This window comes from Simochromis diagramma, unplaced genomic scaffold (genome assembly GCF_900408965.1).
Source record: "Simochromis diagramma unplaced genomic scaffold, fSimDia1.1 OVJJ01000802.1, whole genome shotgun sequence".
Taxonomy (NCBI): domain Eukaryota; kingdom Metazoa; phylum Chordata; class Actinopteri; order Cichliformes; family Cichlidae; genus Simochromis; species Simochromis diagramma.
Window position 1 is genome coordinate 16,432,561 of NW_024387492.1, and position 24,697 is coordinate 16,457,257.

The following is a 24,697-nucleotide window of genomic DNA, read 5'->3' on the forward strand; positions in this document are numbered from 1 at the left end:
GTATAAATGAACTGAGATCTCCTTTCCCCCCTATAAAGAGCCCAGATCTTCAGTGTTTTAATAATACAGTATGACAGATATCATGGCAGGCTGATCTTTTTTCATTCCTATATCTCACTTGTGAGCATTTCTGCTAAGAGACAGAGTTGTTTCAGGGAAAACCTATTTTTGCCAAGGCAAGATTTCAAACTACCGACCAAAAATAGCTTTTCAATCTTTAAAAAAAAGAAAAGAACAAGGTCCATTGTAATTGCTGTTTGTAAAGCTCTGAGAGCAAGTGGAACCATCACTTTAAGACCTTAGCTCAAATAAATAAGAAAAAAGGAAGGATAAAAACAAGGACAGTGTCAATTTCATATTTGCTGTGTCTTGTTCCAAAGTAAAGACACTGTTAAAATGTCACTTGAACCAGTCCTATATAAACTACCCCCCTACAGAAGTATGGTGTAATTTGAGAGATGAATAATTCTAGCTATCATCACAAAATACTGTCAACCTCCTAGAAAGCATTTATCCCTCACTATGAATCAAAATCATTGTTTAGTGCAGTTTGTGCGTAATTGCAGTCTCACATCTGAAGTCAGCTATATTACATGAGGTCCATAACTCTCTTCAGTCTGAAAAGCAAACGTCTGTCAGGCCCAAAAGGCAGACAGAAGAAAGAAAGGCTCCCACACAATGCAAAGAGAGGGAGATACGCGCCTCTACAGTTTACACAAAACCCGAATGAAAAACATTTCTTTTGTAATCTTATCTGAAAGATGTTGATCGAGCATCGGGGTGGGGGTGGGGGTGGTCAGCCTATATTATGACGGGCTCCAAGACTGGCCCTGTGATCCACTGATTGGACACAGCAACCGTGGAAGCCGCAGACTGGAAGGGGAAAAGGGAGAGAGAGAGGAGCAGTCGCCATCTCGGACGAATCTCAACTAGTGATATCTGAAGAGGAAGCGGCGTAAGATAACCTCACGCTGGGGTACAGGTGGACCTGAGTTTTCAACCCAGAGCTCGTCCTTCTTTATGTGAATCTGCACGTCTGACAGAGACCTTATAAAGAAAAGACATGACACCTTGAAGAATCCTTCATTTAAATCTGTGGGAGAATTGAGCAATAGCCGAGGTTGTTTGTAGATGTTGGGGTAAAAAAGGCATTATCAGATTTAACTGCTGGTTCTATAAATCCATTTATGTCTTGTAAAGTATTCTGTTATTGATTGGACCCATGTCAATAATTGTAGCACTGAGAATTTTCTTACATACAGCTAAACAGTAGTGACACAAATGAGGTGGAAAAGTCAATGAAGTCAATAATTATACATAAATGAAGAACCGGAGAACCCTATTGAAAGGTCTAATTACTTATTTTGTAGTATAAAAACATCATTAAACTGACAAAACCCAATACTAGCTTTACAATACTGCCAATTCAGACGAGTGTGTCCAATTTAAACTTGGAAAACAAATAAACAAATATAGGATAGATTTTTTAAGGCGAAATTACAAATCTGGAATGCATCTGAGCATCTCTGGTTTCAGACAAAAGATGGTGGCATAAGGCACCTTTAAACATGTTTGTTGTCTTATTCTCTTCTTATGGTTATTTTAAACAAGCCAAATTGTTACAAAGAGAAGAAGAAAGAATGTTCTTCATAGCTTCAGTCTTCTCCAGGCTCTTATCTGAAATTTTGTCTAAATATTGAAAGTGTAATGCTTCCTGAATTTTTGTATCATGTGTTCTTTTCAGGGTGCGAGAAAGACGTACAGAAGTTGCTCTGACTCCCTGAAGAATACCTGCAGCCATTTAAAGACAAGATGGAGGCTTTTGTGCCAGTGGGAGGAGTTTACCATTCATTTAATGTGTTATGTAAAAACATCAATCAGTACAGTCATATTAAAAAAAGAGTGCGCCCACAGTGCTTCCACAGGACTAAGAGGGTATTAGCAGCCAGATACAGCGAATAAAATGTCTTGATTAATTGATCCCTATAAAGTAGAGGTTCTGGTAGTTTCTCGACTGGGTCATTCAGGCGTGTTTGACACAATGCTATAATCTTCCCAGGGTTGGACAAAACCAAAGACCTCTGGAACAATGTCCTTTGGACAGACGAGACCAAAGTGGAGATGTTTGGTCACAATGCACAGTGCAGCAGTGGCAGAAAGCAAAGACAGCAAAACAGCAGTCACATCAGCTGTAAGAGAAAAGAGACACATCATAAAACAAATGCCCCACAAGGCTCAATCAACAGAAACGGTGTGTAAAGAAGTGTGGCTAGAATTCCTCTATATGACTTTATCATTAAGAGATGAGACCTCTAGTTACTGTTGCTAAAGGTGGTGCTACAAGCTATTGAATTATGGAGTCTACTTAGTTTTTGTTTCCCAGACATTTTTTGTAATGATTATCCAGCAAGGAAATTAAATGTTGCGCATCTTTTGAAATATGATTGAGAAGTACGGTCACACTACACGCTGAATATTTGACATTATGAGCTCAGTTTTAAAAGCGTTAAAACTTTGAAAGACAGATTTTTGTTGTTTTGAATATCCTCCAACTCTCGTGCAGCTTCTACTGCAATAACATGTATTGCCTGCTTGCACTTAAAAAACTGACTGCTCTTCTTCACATTCTTAATTATCCTCAATTATTCCCCATAACCCCTACTCATGAGCAGATTATAATAGCCATATGTCGACAGACATGTAAAAGCCCCCCAGCCCTCATAGAAAAGCAAGAGTCATTGCTTCAAAGAGATATCTTTGTACCTGTTTCTGTTTGCTGTTGATTCTTTTTTTTTTTTTAAGTAATTTGTCATTCAATCAAGACATGTCTTTCCTTGCCCTTATAAATGTAGTCTTGTGTGTTTTAGTAGCACTGAAAATTACCAATGGAGTGTCTTTGTATTTGTATGTGAGGGAGACAGAATGAATTCAGAGTACAGCCGACACTCAGATAGGGATCAGACAGATTTGGCAATGGCTGGAACCACAGGCACTGGGCCTTCAGGAGCTCTTTCACTGCAAAAAAAAGTTAACTCTTATGAGCTGAGGAATTCCATGTTGTGTAAAATGTTTATAGTGACCCATTTCACGTTGAGTATTCAGTTAATAATTCTTCTTGTGAGCGTATCTTTTTCCTCTCCACCACCAGTAACAAAGGTATCACACACTCAAGCTTCAAAATCAGTGTCTTTAAGAGAGCCGCCTATTCAGATCATCATCTTTTGTCTATTGTCTCCACATTTGTTTTTTGTTCTTACACTACACACCACATGACACGTTGGACTGCTGCAGGATTTCAGAGACTTATCTTTTGTCTAAGATTGAAGTTTATCCTCCTGCATTTCTCTTCTCTTAGATAAATATAGAGGTGAATAAACCACAAGACTTTAAAAAGTCTTCAAACAAGAACTGGAATTTGGGTTTTATGAGAGGGTGTGTCTTTATTTACAAATTTCATTAGTGGGTATTTCTGTAGCTTTTTAAAATTGATTTTTTTTATTGTTCTGGGTTGAAGGAGACTTCCAAAACATTACAGAGAGACAGACACAGAAACAGGTAGCCTACTGTTATTTGACATAAGGGCATAATAGCAAGAATGGCTCCATTGACTGCATAATTGGTGTTTTAAGACCAAATGGTGTCTGGCCCATTAGACAAGGTCATCATCAAATACAAGAGGATCTTATTGGTGTAACTATGAATAATTAGATCACAGACTTTCCAAAAGTTAAAGTTATATGTTTTTTAATTTTTTTGGAAAGTCTTGCAAAACTAAATTTTTTACCGGCACACTTTAACAGCACGAAAAAGAGCACGCTGAAGCTTCTTATCAGATGATGACTGTACGAAAAAGGTAGGACAATTAAGTTGTTCATTCATGTGCAGCATGCAGGTCTCATCTGAATTTGGCTCCTAGAGCTATTTGCAGTCATCCATTCATAATATTGTGTCTATTTTCATCACTTTCCCATTCCCCCCCCCCCTTTTTTTCTTTTATTATCTTGAAACCTTTTTTTTTTTTTTGCCTTTTAGTTATTCCCGTTGTTTTCCATTTCTTTTACCTACTTGTGACTCTTGTTATCATATCTCTTTTTGTCTTTTTTTCATGTCTAAAATATTTTCGTAGAACAGTCAAACATCAAACCAACTAAATGGTAAAAGTCTGTTAAAGTTATAGAAGTGTATAACGGTACTACAGTGATCAACGAAACAAAGTGGCTGAGGAGGACAAGCAGAGGACCTGGGTTATGTTTTTTAGATGAGAGGAGAAACAAACACAAATAAAATTAAATTTGATCTTGATTTTTTAAATACTTATTTTCAGTTTCGAGGACGTGATCCGTACTTTGGGTAATGCCTAGACGGGGGAGACGGAGGTGACAGCTGGCTATTTTCTCATGGCTCTGGTTTGAGTTTTCTGCCGACTTCAAGACCAGGTGGAAAAGGGAGAACAAGAATATCTCTAAAGAGAGGAAGTAATAGCTGTGTGTGTGTGTGTGTGTGTGTGTGTGTGTGTGTGTGTGTGTGTGTGTGTGTGTGTGTTGTGTCACCTTGTAAAACAGGTTCACAAAAACCACCTCAAGGGGAACATAAATTAAAAACTAAAGAAATATAATCCTCTAATAAAGACCTTACCGACCCGGTGTGGGAAAACAATGGTTTGTCTTCACTTATTATTGCAACATAAGAATGAAACATAACAATTATATCTGATATTAGAAAACTGTTGAATCCTTTTAGCTCTTTATTAGTCTTTTAAACATTTAACCAATCCAACATAATCTGACACAAAAGGCAAATATCTCTCAGTGAAATCAGTAAAGGTGATATTGTAAATTAGCTGGCATCAGTGTTTATCCAACAATAGGTGCATCTGTAACTGCTGGCTTAAAGATATTTGCACATTTCTATTCTCTACTTTACTTTTTGCTGCAATTTTAGAGAATAGCTTGGCCTCATGTGGGTCTCTGGAGTGTTTTCATTTAAAATGCTCACTTGCAGGTTAAAAGAGGCTCAGCAGTCAGTGAAGAGGATTACCGGAGAGAAGAAGGTGGAAGACGAGAAAGACCAACCCCAGCAGCCGGGTAAGACTGGAATCAGTTGATTTACTGAGGAAGCAAAAAGATTTGCCTTAGATGACATTGTGGAAATTAGGCCTTAAATGTGAAAAACAGATCAACCATACCAACTCAGGAATTCTCTTGCAAAGTTACTTTTTTAGCATGATAATAGAAAATCTTTTGGAAATGTCTTCTTTTCTCAGTCCAGTCTAAATTTGCTCCCAACAAAAGAGCGACTGCGTCAGAAAGAAGCCAGCATATCTTCAACTTAAAGAAACCAAAAAATATTGTTCATATCCAAATCATTCTAACCACCGGTTATGGTCCTACAAAGCGGGATCCAACAGGATGTGAGCAAGGTACCAAACATGCAGGGTCCTTGAAAAAGTAGTTTATTTATGTACTTGTATTTACTTGTATTGTTAAGTGGAAGATTTATATCTCAACACAGCTTTGTCTTATCGCACTGTCTACCCAAACCACCGTGCAATCTGGTTTGCCTGTCGCAGGTTCCTTTTGTTCTGCCTGTTTGAACTGCCCTCATGCCTGGTTTGAGGCTTTGCTTTTGTCATTCGTCACTCTCCCTCTGTTTTCTGTTTGGCTGGTATGAAATCTTTCTGTTTGTTGTGGTTAAACTTCTCTTAAGTCATCCATGTTGAGACTATATTGCATTTACATGGGTTATTCATGGGAAGTTCATTCAAATTATTAATAAAGCTAACTAGCTATGCAGATTTGGATTATATCTGTAGTTGGGTTTTTAAAACTACACATTGTGTACCCTCTTGGGCTTAAATTTTCTTGTGTCTGTTACAGTGGCAATAAAGTAGTTTATTGAGCCACAGAGTTGCAAAAGGGTTTGTTTTTTTTTTGTTTAGTTTTTTTTTATTGTATATCAGTTCATGGTTTCAGCCATGCTAGCAGTCTGTGTCTGTGCTGGTCCATGCTATTTCACCTACAGGTAGATGCATATATTTTTGCACAAGCATTCATGGTCCTAAGTGATTTCTCGACTCTGGTGATTTCTTGGTTTTCCTTAATAACAACTCAACAAACTGTCCGATTGGTTATTGCTGTATTTGGTACACCTTTTTATATTCTCCACACAGTTTATATATCAAATTTACATTTTTTTATTTTTTATTTTTGGCTTAGTGCTTATATACTTGTATATGCCATGCACACAGTGATCAAGAGCTATCCATGATGTTTTCACATGATACACCACTGCCTGCGAGGGGGAAAAGAATATTCCCGGACTGGTTTGCTGTAGGTTGCTGGCAGTTGTTTTGTGAAAAATCTGTCATAAAGAGGCTGCTGCACCAACAAATGCATGTGCCACTTTTATTTGAAAGTAAATGTTCTCGGTTTTCCAGTTTTCACAGTTTCACTGCTGCTTGGAGAGCTGGTGAGTGTTTGAAGGTAAATTGCAAACTCTGGGCAACCAATCACGGCAGATGTCTGCTCGGGTTTTCTTCCTGTGAATAGGAGTTTTTCCTTCCCACTGTTGCCAATTGCCTGCTCCTAGAGGGTCATTTGATTGTAGGCATTTTTTTCTATATTACTGTAGGGTCTTTACTTTACAATATAAAAGCTGATGTTCTAATGTGGTGTGATACTTTTTAAAATCCCTATAAACCTTGAGTGGACAAACAATAGAAATTAAACTCTTTAAATAATAAATACTTTTTTTTTTTAAAGACGGAGACTCTACAGTATGCAGCGGTAGCATCTCTTCCACAATGTAGCCTGCAATAATGTTTTTAAGCTCACCTTCAGATGCTTTCTGTGCTGCTGAAGTAAAATCACGTTTTGCCTGCTTAGCAGGAACGGCCGCGGAGTTATCCATGGATGATGAACAAGAATCACTCAGAAGTGTTCGTCTATACTCTTGTGTCAGGCGCTTCAGTAGATTACTCCTGCTATTAACAGCGGCCGATAGTTTTTTTTCTCCCCAGGACATAGCTTACATATTACTGTAATATTCTTGTCTGCTTGTTTCAGACGAGTGAAGAGACGGGAATATTTCCATTTCATAAAGCAGCCACTCGCTTCAGCCGAGTCCGACATCTTCCGCTTTAGAATACAACTATGCAGCAAACTGGTGGGAAATGACGTACAGCTGCACTACAGCGATGTTAAAGCGGCAGAGTTTACTTTTACGTTTAGAAGATAAATTATTGAAATTAAATAATGATATTCAGCGAGTTTAATTATTTTACAATGTAATGCAAGTACATTGTAAGTAACTGTAATTAAAATACCTAAAAATGAACAGTATTTAGTTACTCTACTTTTTCAGTGGAAAAGTAATTTAATTACAGTAACGCGTTACTTAGTAACGCATTACACCCAACACTGCTAGCAACCAAAACTATCTAAAGAAGGTTTTTGCCTCGGACAGGAAATACACACTCAGTGAAACGTGTTGCCAGGTCACTGACTGGTCTGTGGGTCTTTTTTACTGGGTCTTTAGCAAACAATTTCCAGGCTAGTGCCATCAGCCTCCAGCAACCACTTGCCAACTGGTCAAGGATTTTCCGCTCATTGCCAGTAGCCTGTGTGACTGTGGCTATATTCACCAGTGACTTGTCCAGAATTGTGGAGAAAAGATAAAATCATTTGGTTAGTAGTCATGTGTTTGCAAAACTTCAATACATCTAGCACAAAGTACTCACAAAGCTGTAGGCGTAGCTACTACCCATACGGAAAAAAAAATAGTAAAAACTTATATGTGATTACTCATGAAAGTGGCCACTTTCACATTACTTTCATACATTGTTTTAGTAAGTATCCAAAACATACAAGTTTCATTATATAATTTTTCAAGGGATCTTACTGCTGTTTTCACACACTTATATGCTTTTCATAACAAGTTTCACAACAAGACAGATATCAAACTTTATAAGATTTATATATATCTTTTCCATATGCGGTAGTTGTTGTCTTGTTTTGTGAGCAATGGCAGTGGAACGCATCACTTTAAGACCTTAGCTCAAATAAATAGAAAAAAGGAAGGATAAAACAAGGACAACTTTTCAAATTTCATATTTGCTTGTCTTGTTCCAAAAGTAAAGACACAATGATTAAAAAATGTCACTTGCAACCATGTCCTATATAAACTATCCCCCCCTACAGAAGTAATGGTGTAATTTGAGAGATGAATAATTCTAGCATATCATCACAAAATACTGTCAACCTCCTTAAGAAAGCATTTATCCCTCACTATGAATCAAAATCATTGTTTCAGTGCAGTTTGTGTAATTGCAGTCTCACATCTGAAGTCAGCTATATTTACATGAAGGTCCATAACTCTCTTCAGTCTGAAATAAGCAAACGTCTGTCAGGCCCAAAAGGCAGACAGAAGAAAGAAAGGCTCCCCACACAATGCAAAGAGAGGGAGATACGCGCCTCTACAGTTTACACAAACCCGAATGAAAACAGTATTCTTTTGTAATCTTATCTGAAAGATGTTGATCGAGCATCGGGGTGGGGGTGGGGTTGGTTCAGCCTATATTATGACTGGCTCCACAGACTGGCTCCTGTGATCCACTGATTGGACACAGCAACGTGGAGCCGCAGACTGGAAGGGGAAAAGGGAGAGAGAGAGGAGCAGTCGCCATCTCTGGACGAATCTCAACTAGTGATATCTGAAGAGGAAGCGGCGTAGATAACCTCACGCTGGGGTACAGGTGGACCTAGTTCAACCCAGAGCTCGTCCTTCTTTATGTGAATCTGCACGTCTGACAGAGACCTTATAAAGAAAAGACATGACACTTGAAGAATCCTTCATTTAAATCTGTGGGAGAATTGAGCAATAGCCGAGGTTGTTGTAGATGTTGGGGTAAAAAAGGCATTTTATCAGATTTAACTGCTGGTTCTATAAATCCATTTTATGTCTTTGTAAAGTATTCTGTTATTGATTATTGACCATGTCAAATAATTGTAGCACTGAGAATTTTCTTACATACAGCTAAAACAGTAGTGACACAAAATGAGGTGGAAAAGTCAATGAAGTCATATAATTATACATAAATGAAGAACCCCGGAGAACCCTATTGAAAGGTCTTAATTACTTATTTTGTAGTATTAAAAACATCATTAAAACTGACAAAACCCAATACTAGCTTTACAATACTGCCAATTCAGACGAGTGTGTCCAATATTTAAACTTGGAAACAAATAAACAAATATAGGATAGTTTTTTAAGGCCGAAATTACAAATCTGGAATGCATCTGAGCATCTTCTGGTTTCAGACAAAAGATGGTGGCATAAAGGTCACCTTTAAACATGTTTGTTGTCTTATTCTCTTCTTATGGTTATTTTAAACAAGCCGTAAATTGTTACAAAGAGAAGAAGAAAGAAATGTTCTTCATAGCTTCAGTCTTCTCCAGGCTCTTATCTGAAATTTGTCTAAATATTGAAAGTGTAATGCTTCCTGAATTTTGTAATCATTGTGTTCTTTTCAGGGTGCGAGAAAGACGTACAGAAGGTTTGCTCTGACTCTCCTGAAGAATACCTGCAGCCATTTAAAGACAAGATGGAGGCTTTTGTGCTCAGTGGTGAGGAGTTACCATTCATTTAATGTGTTATGTAAAAACATCAATCAGATACAGTCATATTAAAAAAAAGAGTGCGCCCACAGTGCTTCCACAGGAACTAAGAGGGTATTTAGCAGCCAGATACAGCGAATAAAATGTGCTTGATTAATTGATCCCTATAAAAGTAGAGGTTCTGGTAGTTTCCTCGACTGGGTCATTCAGGCGTGTTGACACAATGCTATAATCTTCCCAGGGTTGGACAAAACCCAAGACCTCTGGAACAATGTCCTTTGGACAGACGAGACCAAAGTGGAGATGTTTGGTCACAATGCACAGTGCAGCATGTGGCAGAAAGCAAAGACAGCACAAACAGCAGTCACATCAGCTGTAAGAGAAAACGAGACACATTCATATAAACAAATGCCCACAAGGCTCAATCAACAGAAACGGTGTTGTAAAGAAGTGTGGGCCAGAATTCCTCTATATGACTTTATCATTAAGAGAATGAGACCTCTAGTTACTGTTGCTAAAGGTGGTGCTACAAGCTATTGAATTATGGAGTCTACTTAGTTTTTGTTTCCCATGACATTTTTTGTAATGATTATTCCAGCAAGGAAATTAAATGTTGCGCACATCTTTTGAAATATGATTGAGAAGTACGGTCACATACACGCTGAATATTTGACATTATGAGCTCAGTTTTAAAAGCGTTAAAATCTTTTGAAAGACAGATTTTTGTTGTTTTGAATATCCTCCAAGCTCCGTGCAGCTTCTACTGCAATTAACATGTAATTGCCTGCTTGCACTTAAAAAACTGACTGCTCTTCTTCACATTCTTAATTATCCTCAATTATTTCCCCATAACCCCTACTCATGAGCAGATTATTAGATAGCCATACTGTCGACAGACATGTAAAAGTCCCCCCAGCCCTCATAGAAAAGCAAGAGTCATTGCTTCAAAGAGATATCTTTGTACCTGTTTTCTGTTTGCTGTTGATTCTTTTTTTTTTTTTAAGTAATTTGTCATTCAATCAAGACATGTCTTTCCTTGCCTCTTATAAATGTAGTCTTTGTGTCTTTAGTAGCCTGAAAATTACCAATGGAGTGTCTTTGGTATTTGTATGTGAGGGAGACAGAATGAATTCAGAGTACAGCCTAGACACTCAGATAGGGATCAGACAGATTTGGCAATGGCTGAGACACACAGGCACTGGGCCTTCTATGGAGCTCTTTCACTGCAAAAAAAGTTAACTCTTATGAGCTGAGGAATTCCATGTTGTGTAAAATGTTTATAGTGACCCATTTCACGTTTGAGTATTCAGTGAATACTTAATAATTCTTCTTGTGAGCGTCATCTTTTTCCTCTCCACCCAGTAACAAAGGTATCACAATCAAGCTTCAAAATCAGTGTCTTTAAGAGAGCCGCCTATTCAGATCATCATCTTTTGTCTATTGTCTCCCATTTGTTTTATTTGTTCTAACACTACACCAGACAATTGGACTGCATGCAGGATCTTTTTCCAAGACTTTATCTTTTGTTCTAAGATTTGAAGTTTATCCTCCTGCATTCTCTTCCTCTTAGATAAATATAGATGTGAATTAAACCACAAGACTTTAAAAAAGTCTTCAAACAAGAACTGGAATTTGGGTTTTATGAGAGGGTGTGTCTTTATTTACAAATTTCATTAGTGGGTAATTTCTGTAGCTTTTTAAAATTGATTTTTTTTATTGTTCTGGGTCTGAAGGAGACTTCCAAAACATTACAGAGAGACAGACACAGATAACAAGTAGCCTACCTGTTATTTGACATAATGGCATAATAGCAAGAATGGCTCCATTGACTGCATAATTGGTGTTTTAAGACCAAATGGTTGTCTGGCTCCATTAGACAAGGTCATCATCATACAAGAGGATCTTATTGTGTAACTATGAATAATTAGATTCACAGACTTTCCATAAAGTTTAAAATTAATCTGTTTTTTAAATTTTTTTGGAAAGTCTTGCAAAAACTAAATTTTTTACCGGCACACTTTTTTAACAGCACGAAAAGAGCACGCTGAAGCTTCTTATCAGATGATGACTGTACGAAAAAGGTAGGACAATTAAGTTGTTCATTCATGTGCAGCATGCAGGTCTCTATCTGAATTTGGCTCCTAGAGCTATTTGCAGTTCATCCATTCATAATATTGTGTCTATTTTCATCACTTTCCCATTCCCCCCCCCCCTTTTTTTTTCTTTTTATTATCTTGCAACTCTTTTTTTTTTTTTTTTGCCTTTTTAGTTATTCCGTTGTTTTCCATTTCTTTTACCTACATTGTGACTCTTTGTTATCATATCTCTTTTTGTCTTTTTTTTCATGTCTATAAATATTTTCGTAGTAACAGGTCAAACATCATACCAACTAAATGGTAAAAGTCTGTTAAAGTTATAGAAGTGTAATAACAGGTACTACAGTGATCAACTGAAACAAAGTGCTGAGGAGGACAAAGCAGAGGACCTGGGTTATGTTTTTAGATGAGAGGAGACACAAACACTAAGATAAAATTAAATTTTGATCTTGATTTTTTTAAATACTTATTTTCAGTTTCGAGGACTTGATCCTGTACTTTGGGGTAATGCCTAAGACGGGGGAGACGGAGGTGACAGCTGGCTATTTCTTCATGCTCTGGTTTGAGTTTTCTGCCGACTTCAAGACCAGGTGGAAAAGGGAGAACAAGAATATCTCTAAAGAGAGGTAAGTAATAGCTGTGTGTGTGTGTGTGTGTGTGTGCGTGTGTGTGTGTGTGTGTGTGTGTGTGTGTGTGTGTGTGTGTGTGTCACCCTTTGTAAACAGGTTCACAAAAACCACCTCAAGGGGAATCACTAAATTAAAAACTAAAGAAATATAATCCTCTAATAAAGACCTTACCGATACCCTGTGTGGGAAAACAATGTGTTTGTCTTCACTTAATTATTGCAACATAAGAATGAAACATAACAATTATATCTGATATTAGAAAACTGTTATGAATCCTTTTAGCTCTTTATTAGTCTTTTTTAACATTTAACCAATCCAACATTAATCTGACACAAAAGGCAAATATCTCTCAGTGACATCAGTAAAGGTGATATTGTTTATATATTAGCTGGCATCAGTGTTTATCCAACATATAGGTGCATCTGTAACTGCTGGCTTAAAGAGTATTTTGCACATTTCTATTTCTCTACTTTACTTTTTGCTGCATATTTATAGAATAGCTTGGCCTCATTGTGGTTCTCTGGAGTGTTTTCATTTACTAAATGCTTCACTTTGCAGGTTAAAAGAGGCTCAGCAGTCAGTGAAGAGGATTACCGGAGAGAAGAAGGTGGAGACGAGAAAGACCAACCCCAGCAGCCTGGTAAGACTGGAATCAGTTGATTTACTGAGGAAGCAAAAAGATTTGCCTTAGATGACATTTGTGGAATTAGGCCTTAAATGTGAAAAACAGATCAACTCATACCAACTCAGGAATTCTCTTGCAAAGTTACTTTTTTAGCATTGACTTAATAGAAAATCTTTTTGGAAATGTCTTCTTTTCTCAGTCCAGTCTAAATTTGCTCCCAACAGAAAGAGCGACTGCGTCAGAAAGAAGCCAGCATATCTTCAACTTAAAGAAACCAAAAAATATTGTTCATATCCAAATCATTCTAACCACCGGATTATGTCCTCACAAAGCTGGATCCAACAGGATGTGAGCAAGGGTACCAAACATGCATGGTCCTTGAAAAATGTAGTTTATTTATTTACTTGTATTTACTTGTATTTGTTAAGTGGAAGATTTATATTATAACCATATTATAACTTGTCGTCTAACATATATTTAAGTTTTAAATATTAAAAAAAAATCTTCTGTGCAATATTTAGACATAAGTAACAGCTTCAACTGTGTATAGACAGATACATTTTTGCATCAAATCTAAAATGTAAAATCAAATCTTTTACAATATTTTTCCACAAATAAAATCATTGCTCATAGAAAACTGTGATGCAATAGCTTGAATGCAGTTTTATTTACAAGTGCCATTACAATGAATGATACACAAATTATGCACAGCCATGAAATCAAGTGGCTTTTAGCAGTGCATGTATAAAAGTGTATGTCTCTAAAACCTTCAGCTCCATGTCCCACACAGTGGAAACAATGCAACCTCTGAAGTCATCTTATATTTTTGCACATCCATTAGCTTGTTGGGTTTTTTGTTTGTTTGGACAAATTTTGTCACTGGACTGCCGCAAACCAGCCTGCACCTCAACGGTTCGCATTGGCCTAAAACTTCCTGTCTGCAAATGCATGTGCCAACACATCCAAGTCTGTTTACACTCACAAAACTGCAAGCAGCGACTGATAATTGGCAGATGTTTGGTCATTGTGTGGTAAAGTTGTATTTGCAGGTCAAATTATCACCTTATACACAACGTGACACTTGAATCTCCCACTTAGCAGTGTGTACTGTCTTTTAGCAGATTTAGTGGTCAACTGTCTCTCCCCCCAAAAAGGCTCAAACATGTTCCTCACTTTTCTATTCCAACTTATGCGCCTTTTAAGCAAAATAGACTCTCCCTTCTATATTTTTCACAGAAGACAATATTACTGGCCAGCATGTTTTAGTTTGTGGCTAATCCATATCGATAGTAGTGCAGCGACACAGCTTTACGCGCTGGACTCGTTTCCTCTTAGTGCTGGGCGTCTGTCCCGGACAGAGGAGGGTGTATGTGACGGTGCTGAAGGCTTTGGGTTTGCAGGCCGAACAGGAGCGAAAGGCGTTTCCGTCCTGGTACTTGTTCCGCGGGATGTAAAAGGAGTTGCACTGTCCGTAGCAAAACCTGTTAATGATGGTGCGGCGAAGGCAGCCCTCCTCCTCTATGGTCTGCTTGAGCGGCTGTGTCTTACACCAGTCCAGCCGCAGGTATCTACGCTCTGTGACGTGCAGCGCTTCCTGGCTGGACTCCGGCACTTCGTATGTTGAGGTTACTGGCCCCGTTGCGCGAGAAATTAATCCAATAAGAGGGGGCTGTACACACGTCGACGATTCATTCGGGCTGTGTTTGTTTGGCTGTGGAAACGCGCTTTGAAAGCTCTGAGCTTTCGTACTCTTCAGCGGGGTGAGTAGCAGTGCCAAAACGACTGCAAAGCTCTGCACTGAATGTGTCTGCATCGTTGAACCTGAAAGGAAAACGGAACAAAAGTTAAGTCCTCGATGGAAAGGAATTTACGCACAACTTTTACGCACACATAAAGCACCATAGAAGCAAGCAGTGGATAATTTTATACACAAGTTATATATATATATTATACACATTTCAGAACCAATATCTGTTAAGTGGAGTTACCTGTTTTTTTTGGTTTTTTTTTTTTTAAAACTCCTAGCGTGAAAACAATTATCCAGTCAGCATGCGTGTCTTCTAGAGGTCCGCCGTCCTCAGTTGTGGTTTTATGGATTACACAGTGAGGAGATATCCAATTTTGAGTTTCTCCAGAACACGCCCCCAAACCCATATCCTCTCCATCCTGCCTGTCTGTGAATGCAAATCAAAATCCTCTTCCAAACTTTGTTGATGCAGATAAACCGTTTATTTGATTTAACAGAACACAACCATTTAGACAAGATGAAGCAACCCAGTGAATAAATACTGAACATGCTATAGTGAAGTATTGCACTATCATCCTTTGAATGGCAAAGTAAGACTTTTACCAGAATTACTGGCAAGTATTTGATTGGAAATAGAAATACACTTCTTACACAAGACACCAAAGCAATTCGTCACATACAAAATGAATTTGTATTAATAAACCAATCTCTGTACATCCAAGAAAAACTTTGATATAACATTCGTTCAGATCAATATATATTTATACAAAGTATGGTTATGATAGATATATTGTACACTGTCAGATCAGTATTTACCAGCATATATTCTATTATTTTGGGGTTGATTTAGGGTTAATTCTCTGGCAATGTGGTAGTGTGTTACATCTCTTAAAAATAAGAAAAGAAGCAAACAGTTGGTATAAATGAACTGAGATCTCCTTTCCCCCCTATAAAGAGCCCAGATCTTCAGTGTTTTAATAAATACAGTATGACAGATATCATGGCAGGCTGATCTTTTTTCATTCCTATATCTCACTTGTGAGCATTTCTGCTAAGAGACAGAGTTGTTTCAGGGAAAACCTATTTTATTGCCAAGGCAAGATTTCAAACTACCGACCAAAAATAGCTTTTCAATCTTTAAAAAAAAGAAAAGAACAAGGTCCATTGTAATTGCTGTTTGTAAAGCTCTGAGATCCAGAAATAACTTTTTTTTTTAAAAAACCTACAGACAACTTGACAGGTCCCATGTTTTTGCAATACAATCAAACAAAGCATTTACAAAACACACACAAAGACCCACTGACTGTTAACCAAAATGCTTAAATTATTAAAACCTTTTATCTGACAGTATGTTGTAATATTGCAGTGGGTATTGCAGGAGTTTAGGTTGTGGATTTGCTGGCAGCGGGGACAGAAGGTCCGTCTTCCTCCTCTTCCTCTGAGAAGTGAGGAACTGATTTTTTGGCAACGACATTGTCCAACCTCTGGCCCAATAAATATGGGTTGACACTCTGTGGACACAAGCATAAAACTGTTTGTACACAAACTTATAAACATGTCTATAAGTTGCATGCATCTGATTAAATTCAACAGAAATTCAAAGTGTGACTCTTGGCTTAACTCCCACCAGGGGTTAAACTCAGTGCAGAGTGCTCAGTTTTGTGATTTCTCAGACACAACCCCACACAGGAAAAGCAAAAAGACAACCAAGAAATAGTATACCCGTTTTCTTCTCTTTGGTCCACCCTTCAGTTTTTGGTACAAAAGTTCCTTGTTCTGAAAACAAAAGAATAAAAAAGCAGATTTCAGATCTAAAATCATGTATTCATTTGTTACGCTCAACAAATTGTTTGAATGCTCCTTTTAGGGAATAAAAACAGTGTTCTCAGTGGGTAACTTCCTCAGACCAGACATATCAGAGGACAAACTGGGAAATGGATCCATGCTAATTACAAGAACCTTTTATCTGATCTTTCAAATAACAGAAGTCTTGACTTTTTGTTTCTGCGGTTAGAAATGCAGCAGAACCCCAGAATCCACAAGTATGAGTACTGTTGCAATGTTGCCATCTCCGATGACAAAAATGGCTTATATAAGCCTCTTTTGGCAAACAGCTGACACTGATGGCCTTTTTCTGACCTTGGAAAATTGACATGAGCCTCAAATGGTAAAAAAGCAAATATGGTCCAAATACCTCAAATTAATTAGGAGCCATGTTTGGCAGGTAAGATGATGCAGTTGGCAATCGGTAGTCTGTACTTTACCTTAAAGTGGCCCATGTGGTTAATAGTGAATAACACCCAAATATGTGAAGCAATATGGGAAAAGCTGACTGAGAATTCCAGCTGCGCACAAAGAAATGCCAAGTGATGATTCAATCAAGAGGGCTTTCCATTATTTCCAATCTTTGTTATTTTAACGTAACTGTCTGCAGTATCTACCAAAACTAAAACTGGGAAAATATTTGATTTTGCAAGTTTGCACCTTACAAAGAAACGAATAGCTTCTCGTTTTTATGGTAGTTTGATTTTAATGCATCCAACCTGGCCCGTGGAGATGTGGATTGCGATCGATTAATGATTGCTTGAAAACCTCGAGGGGTTTCTCTGTATTGTTGTACCGTCTTGACCTTACAATATAAAGCACCTTGAGGCAACTGTTGTTGTGATTTGCTCCTGATCATGATGACTCTGATGTTCCAAATGCACATTTATTTGATCTCCTGCTGAAAAATATTTATGCAGTATTACTACTTTGTTGCTTTACTCTCTTTCATTTCATTATGAGGTAAATCTTTCTGTGTTCTGGACTTCTTCTGGCCATCAAATAATCTGAGACTCTGGGCAGTAGAATAAATTAAAATCAATAAATCAAAATAAACCAAGTAATTAGTCTATAATTAAATTAATCGATTCCTGAGGTCCTGTTTTGTACTCACCCACTTTGCCAGGGCAGGGTAATCATGTTCTGGGTCAAACAGGTGCTGGTGTTTTTGAAACTCTCTGCTGAACTCAGCTGTGTCAGGAGCATTTTCCAAACATCCATCTGCTGCTGTGTATGCAATAAATAGGTAGCAGAGAGGGAGTCACTTTTTCTGTTCATTAGGCAAGCCACGTGTGTTCTGGAAAAGGCTAGCAGTGAATCAGAAAGTGATTAATGCACTTATTTATGTCATTACTTCCTTAAAGGCCAAAAAGAAGATGGAAAAACTATGCATATTCTTAAAAACAGCATTAATAGCAACATTTTCCATTAGCCCCATAAAAGGCCTGTGTTGATTCTGCAGAAATGAGTGTTTTTTAAAAAATACTCTGCACAGGGGAAGAATTCCTACCCGTCTTTCCCAGGGGACAGGGGTTTGGTGGGTCTGGGTAGCTGTGGTCATCACTGAAATCTTTGGGAACATTGTCCCCTGTGAGCTCTGCCACAATGTTGGGGATGTTTCCATAGGGGCCTAGATGCTGCAGTCCCTCATGGGCACCACCTGGTGGGGAAATCAGACACTACAGTCTCCACAAAATCATAAATGCAACGTTACATGTCTTCCAAGTCCAAATAGCTTTGTTTACCAGGGGGGCAGCACAGAACTGTGGTCCCCCTTCCTTTCATGATCCAAATCTTTCGTACATTTTTGATTGCTTTTGAATGAATAACTGAGCTGTCATCATGATAGCAGGCAAGGAACTGTTCATATAATGTTGTATTATTAACTCTTGTATTATTCTAGGGTCTATACCTTACACAATAAAGTGCCTTGAGGGAACCGTTGTTGTGATTTGGCACCATATAAATAAAACTGAATTGAACTGAATAAGATTGTTAATAAAAATCTATGATGTGCCTGTAAGTCTGCACAGTTTGAAATCTCCACACATTTTAAACATTTATTTCTCAACATACGGTAGTCTTTATCACATCATCTTGCTCAGTGTCTGCTACACAGAATGAAGCATACAGGATCAAGATTAGCCTCTTAACCTGCTTGCAGCCTAATACTGTTCTCAGTCTTTTTAGTACTCAACTATATCAGAGGTCAGAGGTCAACGCAAACCATAATAACTGTAAATGTGATTATACTGATAACTGTGAGCAATTATAAACATAAAGCAAGTTTACAATTAACCTTATGATATTATGGCCATTTTTTGTTAGTGCTCTTTTAATGTCATCAGACAGAAAAGACTGATGGTTTTGCAGATTGTTTTTTAATCGTGCTAAGTTGTGGTGGGTTATTTCATAGACACAGAGTCACATCTGACACCACTTTACTGCCTTAAACAACTACTGATAGCTAAACCATTCATAGACTCGTCTCTCTTTTTGTTAACAGCTCACTGAGTGCGTGTCCTCTCCCTCTCCACTTCTTCCTTCTTGTCCATTAGCTACCACTTTGATAGAATAAATTAGCTGTAGAGTATGGTGTGGACTAAACCACTTGGCTTCATTTGTAAGGGGTGAAAAACTGCAAATAAAAAACTTTTAATTTTAGGCTTGCAAGGATCCCTCCTGCCACTTTTCCAGCTATGATGGCCCTAATGTTTATATCCCTTGGGTTTAAGCATTCAGTATTTTTCTGGTCTCAAGGGGATATGAAAATCTGTTACCCATTTTACCCATCCATAAGTCAATATTTCAGGTTATCTGAAAATTTCAAGTTTTCCTCAAGTTTTGATTTTATTAGATTTTAGCCACAAGATGAAAATTTGAAGAAAAAAAAATAAAAAATACAGAGTTAAGACAGATGCAGTGGTGGGGAATACTGCTTCCAATATTCTTAAACTAGAAGATCCTTCATAAATCTCTATAACATACCCTGTATGCTCTGAGGCCCAACAATGTTGGTAGCCTGGTGTGCAGGATACTCCACCCTGGGCCGAGCAATGCCGAGCTGCTCCATGACACCGTGCAGGAGGCGCTGGATGTCGGCCTCAGACACCTGGTCAGCCGTACGGGGACTGCGGGCTGGAGCTCTGCCGAGCTGTAGGCACAGCAGGAGGCTGAGTAACGATAACCGCACCGCCGAGCCCATTTTCGTTATCTACAGGGAGAACACACACACACACACACACACACACACACACACACACAGTAGCCCACAGATGTTTATTCGTGTACAAACACGGATGAATTTCCTGTTATAAACATATACGCAATTATTTGTGGATAAAAAAAAAGATCCATAATACGACAAAAACGCCTGAATTGAATGTCATTGTGGGCAAAACAAACAAAAACAAGGCATCATGCGGTCCGTAAAATGAATAAATCTTTGATGCGCCACTTACTCTGTAAACAGAGCCATTAAGGCCGTTGTGAAAAGCCTATAAATAGCTCCCCATCAACCAAAAACGGCTTCACTTATAATGAAACTCAATATAAACATGTAATTAGATTTTTATTTACTGTTGTTACAAAGGAATCGCGAAGGATCAAAAATTAGATTTCTGCATTTTTCCCCCTTACCTTGCTTGCGTTTAAGGAGAACCCTGCCTGCTGAGGGAGACCTCCGTCAAGTCGTCCACAAAGAAAACGCACATTTCCGGATCTTCAAAATAAAGCTTTACAAACGCGGAGGAACAAAAAGCCAAACACAGATTTTCGTCTAAATTCACTCTGTCCCAAGTTGATTCACCAGTGTTCTGCGCATTATTCGTTTATGGGCAGCGTTTGGTGAAAAGTTTTTATTTTCCGTCTCGTTTTGTTTTGAAGAGTTGATTTCTGATGTATTCATACGTGGAAATTTTACAACCTTGCATCCGTCTCATTTCACGGTTCAGATGCAGTTGCCAGGAAACAGCAAATCCACTTTTCCCATTGGCTATGACAAAGTGCCATTTACTCTTCGGGAGCTCTACACCGACGCTACAAATCCGAGCCCAAATGCATTTTTCCCATTTAGTAGTGGCTACTCTGTTTTCCATGTTCTTATATTTCACAATAATTTCTTTCTTTTTAACAATAAAGAAAGGAAATGGGACTCCTCAAAACTGGGTTTGGCTATAATACACAGAAAATTTAATACAATTGACTTTAGGAAAGGAGAGAGACTAAAAATATATCTTTATTTGATGAAAAATGTATGGGAAATCCGTACATATATTGTTCAGTCTCTTGTTACATAAATACAGTTAAAAAAAAACTAAAACAAATCATAAAACATGGCGCCCCCCCCAAACCACTCTTGTCAATCTGCTTTTTGATCAGAGGTCTTGACTTTAGGGAAACAAGCATGAATTATAGTGACGAGCGTCTTCTCCAAAGCGTGAGCTTTAGTTTTCCTGCAGGAGAGCCATCGACACCTCTGGTGAACCTGGTGATGATCCATATGTAAAGCACAGAGGCACATTGAACAAATACACAGCAGACAGTGCGCATTTGGCCAAAGCCGATAAGCATCATGGTTTATTCTACAGTTAACATTTGCTTTACTTGAAGCGGCTCCTTGAAACCAAATGCTGAAACCAAGTAGCATCAACTCTAAGCCTTAGCTCTCTAATTTGTCACTGATGTTAGAGTGAACACTGAAGTTAAATTTATAAACCTTTACCGTTTACCTTTTTAGACCATCTTGTGGCATCTTGTTTAACTTTTTTTCAGCTGCAATGACATCATCCAACAAAGCTGCTGCAGGCCTGAAGCTTTGATCTAGAAACGGTTTTTAGATTAGATTGCACAAATAAAATATTCTCACACATTCCAGTCTGATTCTTTCGCCATATAATTACCTGCTGAAGGCATGTAGGTCCTGAACAAAAGGATGTTGGGGAAAGAATCCAGGCCAAGGCTTCTCCTCAGCGTTGGTCTGTCTCCTGATGTGGACCCGTGGCTCTGCTCTGGTGGCCTGAGCTTTGACCCTCCCTGAATCAAGGGCACCGTCTTTACAGAGCGCATTCCTGCATGCGTTTGAGAAATTTAAGATCGAGAACTCAAATAGTGAAAACTGGTTAAACATAATTTGAACAGAGTGATTTGCTCAGTAACTTGTGTGGTCTTTTTACCTTTGAAACTGTGCCGCTTTTTACTTCTACTCTTGGAGCCAACATCTTTCACAAAATGGAAGTTCATCAGATATTCCATACTATCGATTACAGTTTTGGGAATCACACCTATTGTCATACAGATTAAAACATTGCATATAAAGCATTGCATATAAAGCCACTCGAAATTCGTTTAACACCAAATAACTGGTCTTTTACCAAATAAATGAGGACTTTCAATGAAGGTGCGCAGAACAAGAACTCTGAGCTCAAGCCGTCCTTCAGACATCTCTGTCGTGTTTGGCGGGGGTAATAGACACGGAGCGAAGACTATAGCCAGGTTGGAGCTGGTCATCAAGTTCTCGCTGCATCTGACAGCAGTACATACAGTGAAGAAAAACAATATCAGGTCTCCTGAACTATCATGTTGTTTCCATCTGAAGCACACAACCTGGGGCAGAACCAGCTTTGACAGAAACACTTATTTCCTAGACAAAAAGGACTTTAAATCGGCACTTTGTGTATGCGACTAATTTCTGCTAACGTTTAATTTAAAAAATAAATAAATCCTTTCATACCTCTGGGAAACTTTTGCTAAGTAGTCAAACATGTAATGCAGACAGGAGGCATTTCTTGCAGGAAGGAGACAGGACAGCAGCTGGAGGGCTGCCATCCTGTCCTGTAGGTTGGGCAGAGACTGAGCTTTGAGCATAGCTGCATGAAGCTCCGAGGGAAACAGCGGCTCTGGCAGCTCCCTGCAAAACTGTTTGATCAGAGTGCCCACATCATAGGGGAGGGCAGTGGACAGACAACTCTCTCCTCGATTCAGTTTGGCCTAAACCAGACACAACAAGAGCAAAAAAAAAAAAAAAAAAAAAAAAAAAAAAAGCATATCTGCATGTAGTGTTGTTGTAGTAGTTTGTCTAGGTATAACCAGATTAAACTGTTTAATAGATATGATTAACATTAGAAACACCCATTCAGTTTCAACAAAAACACACCCTTTTTGGAGGATTCGTAAAACTATTTTATTTGACTGCATTTGTACCCTACAAACATGTGGCAACTACTGCAAATGTAGAAGTGTAGGTGACAGGTCAGTAAAGTGACTTAAACCACTAGATGGCACTATTGCTCCAGAAAATATTGTGGAACTAAGACTTAAAAAACAAACAAACATTGAGACTCTTACCCTGAGAGTCTTAATACGAGCAAGACAGCCTGGTTTTCTGAAAAGGCCCACAGTCCCACCACGCTCCAGAAGGAAAGAACAAGCGTCCACCAAAAAGCTGGGACACAAATTATTAAGCAAAGCTTTAGAAGTGTTCCTCCCAAGTTACATTTAATGATTTCCCTTTTCCACTCACCAAGGTACAAGCCCAAATTCAGGAATGTAACACCTGGGCAAATTTTCCAGAGGAACACCAAAGATCTTTGAACCGCTGATCATCAGCCTCTCCCTTTTCTTCTCAAGACTCTTGATAGAGATCCCATAAAGGACTTGAAGGTGGAACCGAATGACATTGCTGTCTGTAAGCTTCATGATTTGACCGGAAGCAAAGAAAAACCTAAGCACATTAACGGCCTTTCACCGTGGTACCACAATCTCTGCAAACTCAGTAATGAGTAAAGGAGGTGGGCTTTATTATTCTAATCCGTATCACCTGCCACACAGGAAGTGAGCGCTGAAGGGAAAGTGATGCATTCAGGAGTGGTGTAAAACGTGGGTCACTTTAGATTACTATTGAAACAGTTTTACAGTAATTCTTGTTTTCCGGAAGTGGGTGTTTCAGTTTCACAACATCTTTATATCAGCAGTGTTTCAGCAGTATTTCCCCACATGTACGACAAACATTTGTAAAAGTGCAGAAGACTGTAAAGTTGTAGCCAAATACTGTTTGAGATCTTTCAGTATTGATCACAGTGATACTAATAAATGCTAGTGTGAATGCACTTGTTTGAACATACTTGAGTGCCAGCTCCCAAATCTAGAACTGATTAAATGCATTTTTACTGAAAACGTACCAGCACTGGGGCCGATAAAGTCATCACCACAAAATTACTGCCTAAATGTTGGAACCGCTGACATCAGTGGCTGTGCAAGACATTTATGATTATTCACAGATGTAGCCTACAAATTCCTCATTCCCAGAATTTTCTTTTGCTGGAAATTATACCACCTTATACTACATAATGTGGGTTTGGCTCTTAAAAGGCCAGTAGCTTAACAGAAGCAGCATACTGATGGCATTGTAGCCAAGATGTTATTTAGTTGGTGGGTTGTGGGAGTGCAACTAACAAAAAAAGTGATTCAAAAGCATTAATGTTTGTCGTTAAAGGGTTCAAACTCCCACTATCATCTTTCTGAAGTATGCTGCAATTAGACTGAAGCTTTTTAGGGCCCGAGCACTGAGAGTGCGAAGGCCCTATTGTATCTGCTCCGTTTCTTCTTCTTCTTCTTCTTCTTCTTCTTCTTCTTCTTCTTATTATTATTATTATTATTATTATTATTATTATTATTATTATTATTATTCAGGCAAAACAAGGGCCTTTTTGAGGGCCTAAACATGCTCAAAAACTCATGAAATTTTGCACACATGCCAGGTCTGGTGAAAAATTTTGTATTTTAATGGTTTTACATATGGGCATGTGAAAATGGCTCTGTATTCGCCACCTATGCCTTGTAAAATACAGCCCTATGAACACATCATTTGAGCTACATGTATGAAATCTGGCACACATGTGTACCATGCCAAGACAAACAAAAAAGTCTGTGGGCCCATTGAGGCAAACCCAACAGGAAGTCTGCAATTTAGAAGTGAAGGTGACATTTTGACTCTAATTTTGCCATTTCCATGCCTCGAACTTTTTCCAACTCCTCCTTGGGATTTGGTCGTATAAGCTTCATCTTTGGTCAGTGTCAACTACACACCTGGGCCATGTTAAATTGCAGAGCTTTTGAGTTTTCGTAATACAGCGAGGCGGTGGCGCCACGGCGAATTTCGATGA

The 24,697-nt window shown here is 38.4% G+C and overlaps 3 protein-coding genes across 3 annotated transcripts; 1 reads left to right on the forward strand and 2 right to left on the reverse strand.

Annotated features, from left to right (window-relative positions):
• The first annotated feature begins 9,478 nt into the window (after window positions 1-9,478).
• On the forward strand, window positions 9,479-13,601 carry LOC120725418 (formin-1-like). Its single transcript, XM_040018320.1, has 5 exons — window positions 9,479-9,623; window positions 11,644-11,695; window positions 12,187-12,336; window positions 12,898-12,979; window positions 13,189-13,601. The coding sequence occupies exons 1-5, from the start codon at window positions 9,602-9,604 to the stop codon at window positions 13,231-13,233; spliced, it is 351 nt and encodes a 116-aa protein (XP_039874254.1). The 5' UTR covers window positions 9,479-9,601; the 3' UTR covers window positions 13,234-13,601.
• A 216-nt stretch (window positions 13,602-13,817) lies between these two features.
• LOC120725416 (gremlin-1-like) lies at window positions 13,818-15,154 on the reverse strand. Its single transcript, XM_040018319.1, has 2 exons — window positions 14,953-15,154; window positions 13,818-14,785 (listed from the first exon to the last, which is right to left on the reverse strand). Exons 1-2 carry the CDS (start codon window positions 15,116-15,118, stop codon window positions 14,238-14,240), a joined length of 714 nt encoding a protein of 237 aa, XP_039874253.1. The 5' UTR covers window positions 15,119-15,154; the 3' UTR covers window positions 13,818-14,237.
• A 774-nt stretch (window positions 15,155-15,928) lies between these two features.
• LOC120725558 (rho GTPase-activating protein 11A) lies at window positions 15,929-23,318 on the reverse strand. The gene is made up of 13 exons (XM_040018592.1): window positions 23,056-23,318; window positions 22,881-22,977; window positions 22,267-22,523; window positions 21,908-22,059; window positions 21,710-21,817; window positions 21,437-21,604; window positions 21,266-21,356; window positions 20,994-21,021; window positions 19,524-19,749; window positions 18,046-18,195; window positions 17,650-17,762; window positions 16,434-16,487; window positions 15,929-16,222 (listed from the first exon to the last, which is right to left on the reverse strand). The coding sequence occupies exons 1-13, from the start codon at window positions 23,229-23,231 to the stop codon at window positions 16,094-16,096; spliced, it is 1,749 nt and encodes a 582-aa protein (XP_039874526.1). The 5' UTR covers window positions 23,232-23,318; the 3' UTR covers window positions 15,929-16,093.
• Window positions 23,319-24,697: the final 1,379 nt, after the last annotated feature.

What these genes read in the sequence shown, in the direction of transcription:
- LOC120725418 (XM_040018320.1), top strand. Translation starts at nt 9,602, where the DNA reads ATGGAGGCTTTTGTGCTCAGTG. An exon ending in GGAGGCTTTTGTGCTCAGTG is followed by an intron (nt 9,624 to 11,643) that starts GTGAGGAGTTAC and finishes CTTTTTTAACAG; the next exon opens with CACGAAAAGAGCACGCTGAA. An exon ending in ATGATGACTGTACGAAAAAG is followed by an intron (nt 11,696 to 12,186) that starts GTAGGACAATTA and finishes ACTTATTTTCAG; the next exon opens with TTTCGAGGACTTGATCCTGT.
- LOC120725416 (XM_040018319.1), bottom strand. Translation starts at nt 15,118, where the DNA reads ATGGGTTTGGGGGCGTGTTCTGGAGAAACTCAAAATTGGATATCTCCT. An exon ending in AAAAAAACCAAAAAAAACAG is followed by an intron (nt 14,786 to 14,952) that starts GTAACTCCACTT and finishes TTTTCCTTTCAG; the next exon opens with GTTCAACGATGCAGACACAT.
- LOC120725558 (XM_040018592.1), bottom strand. Translation starts at nt 23,231, where the DNA reads ATGAAGCTTACAGACAGCAATGTCATTCGGTTCCACCTTCAAGTCCTT. An exon ending in GAATTTGGGCTTGTACCTTG is followed by an intron (nt 22,978 to 23,055) that starts GTGAGTGGAAAA and finishes TTTGTGTCCCAG; the next exon opens with CTTTTTGGTGGACGCTTGTT. An exon ending in CTCGTATTAAGACTCTCAGG is followed by an intron (nt 22,524 to 22,880) that starts GTAAGAGTCTCA and finishes TGTCTGGTTTAG; the next exon opens with GCCAAACTGAATCGAGGAGA.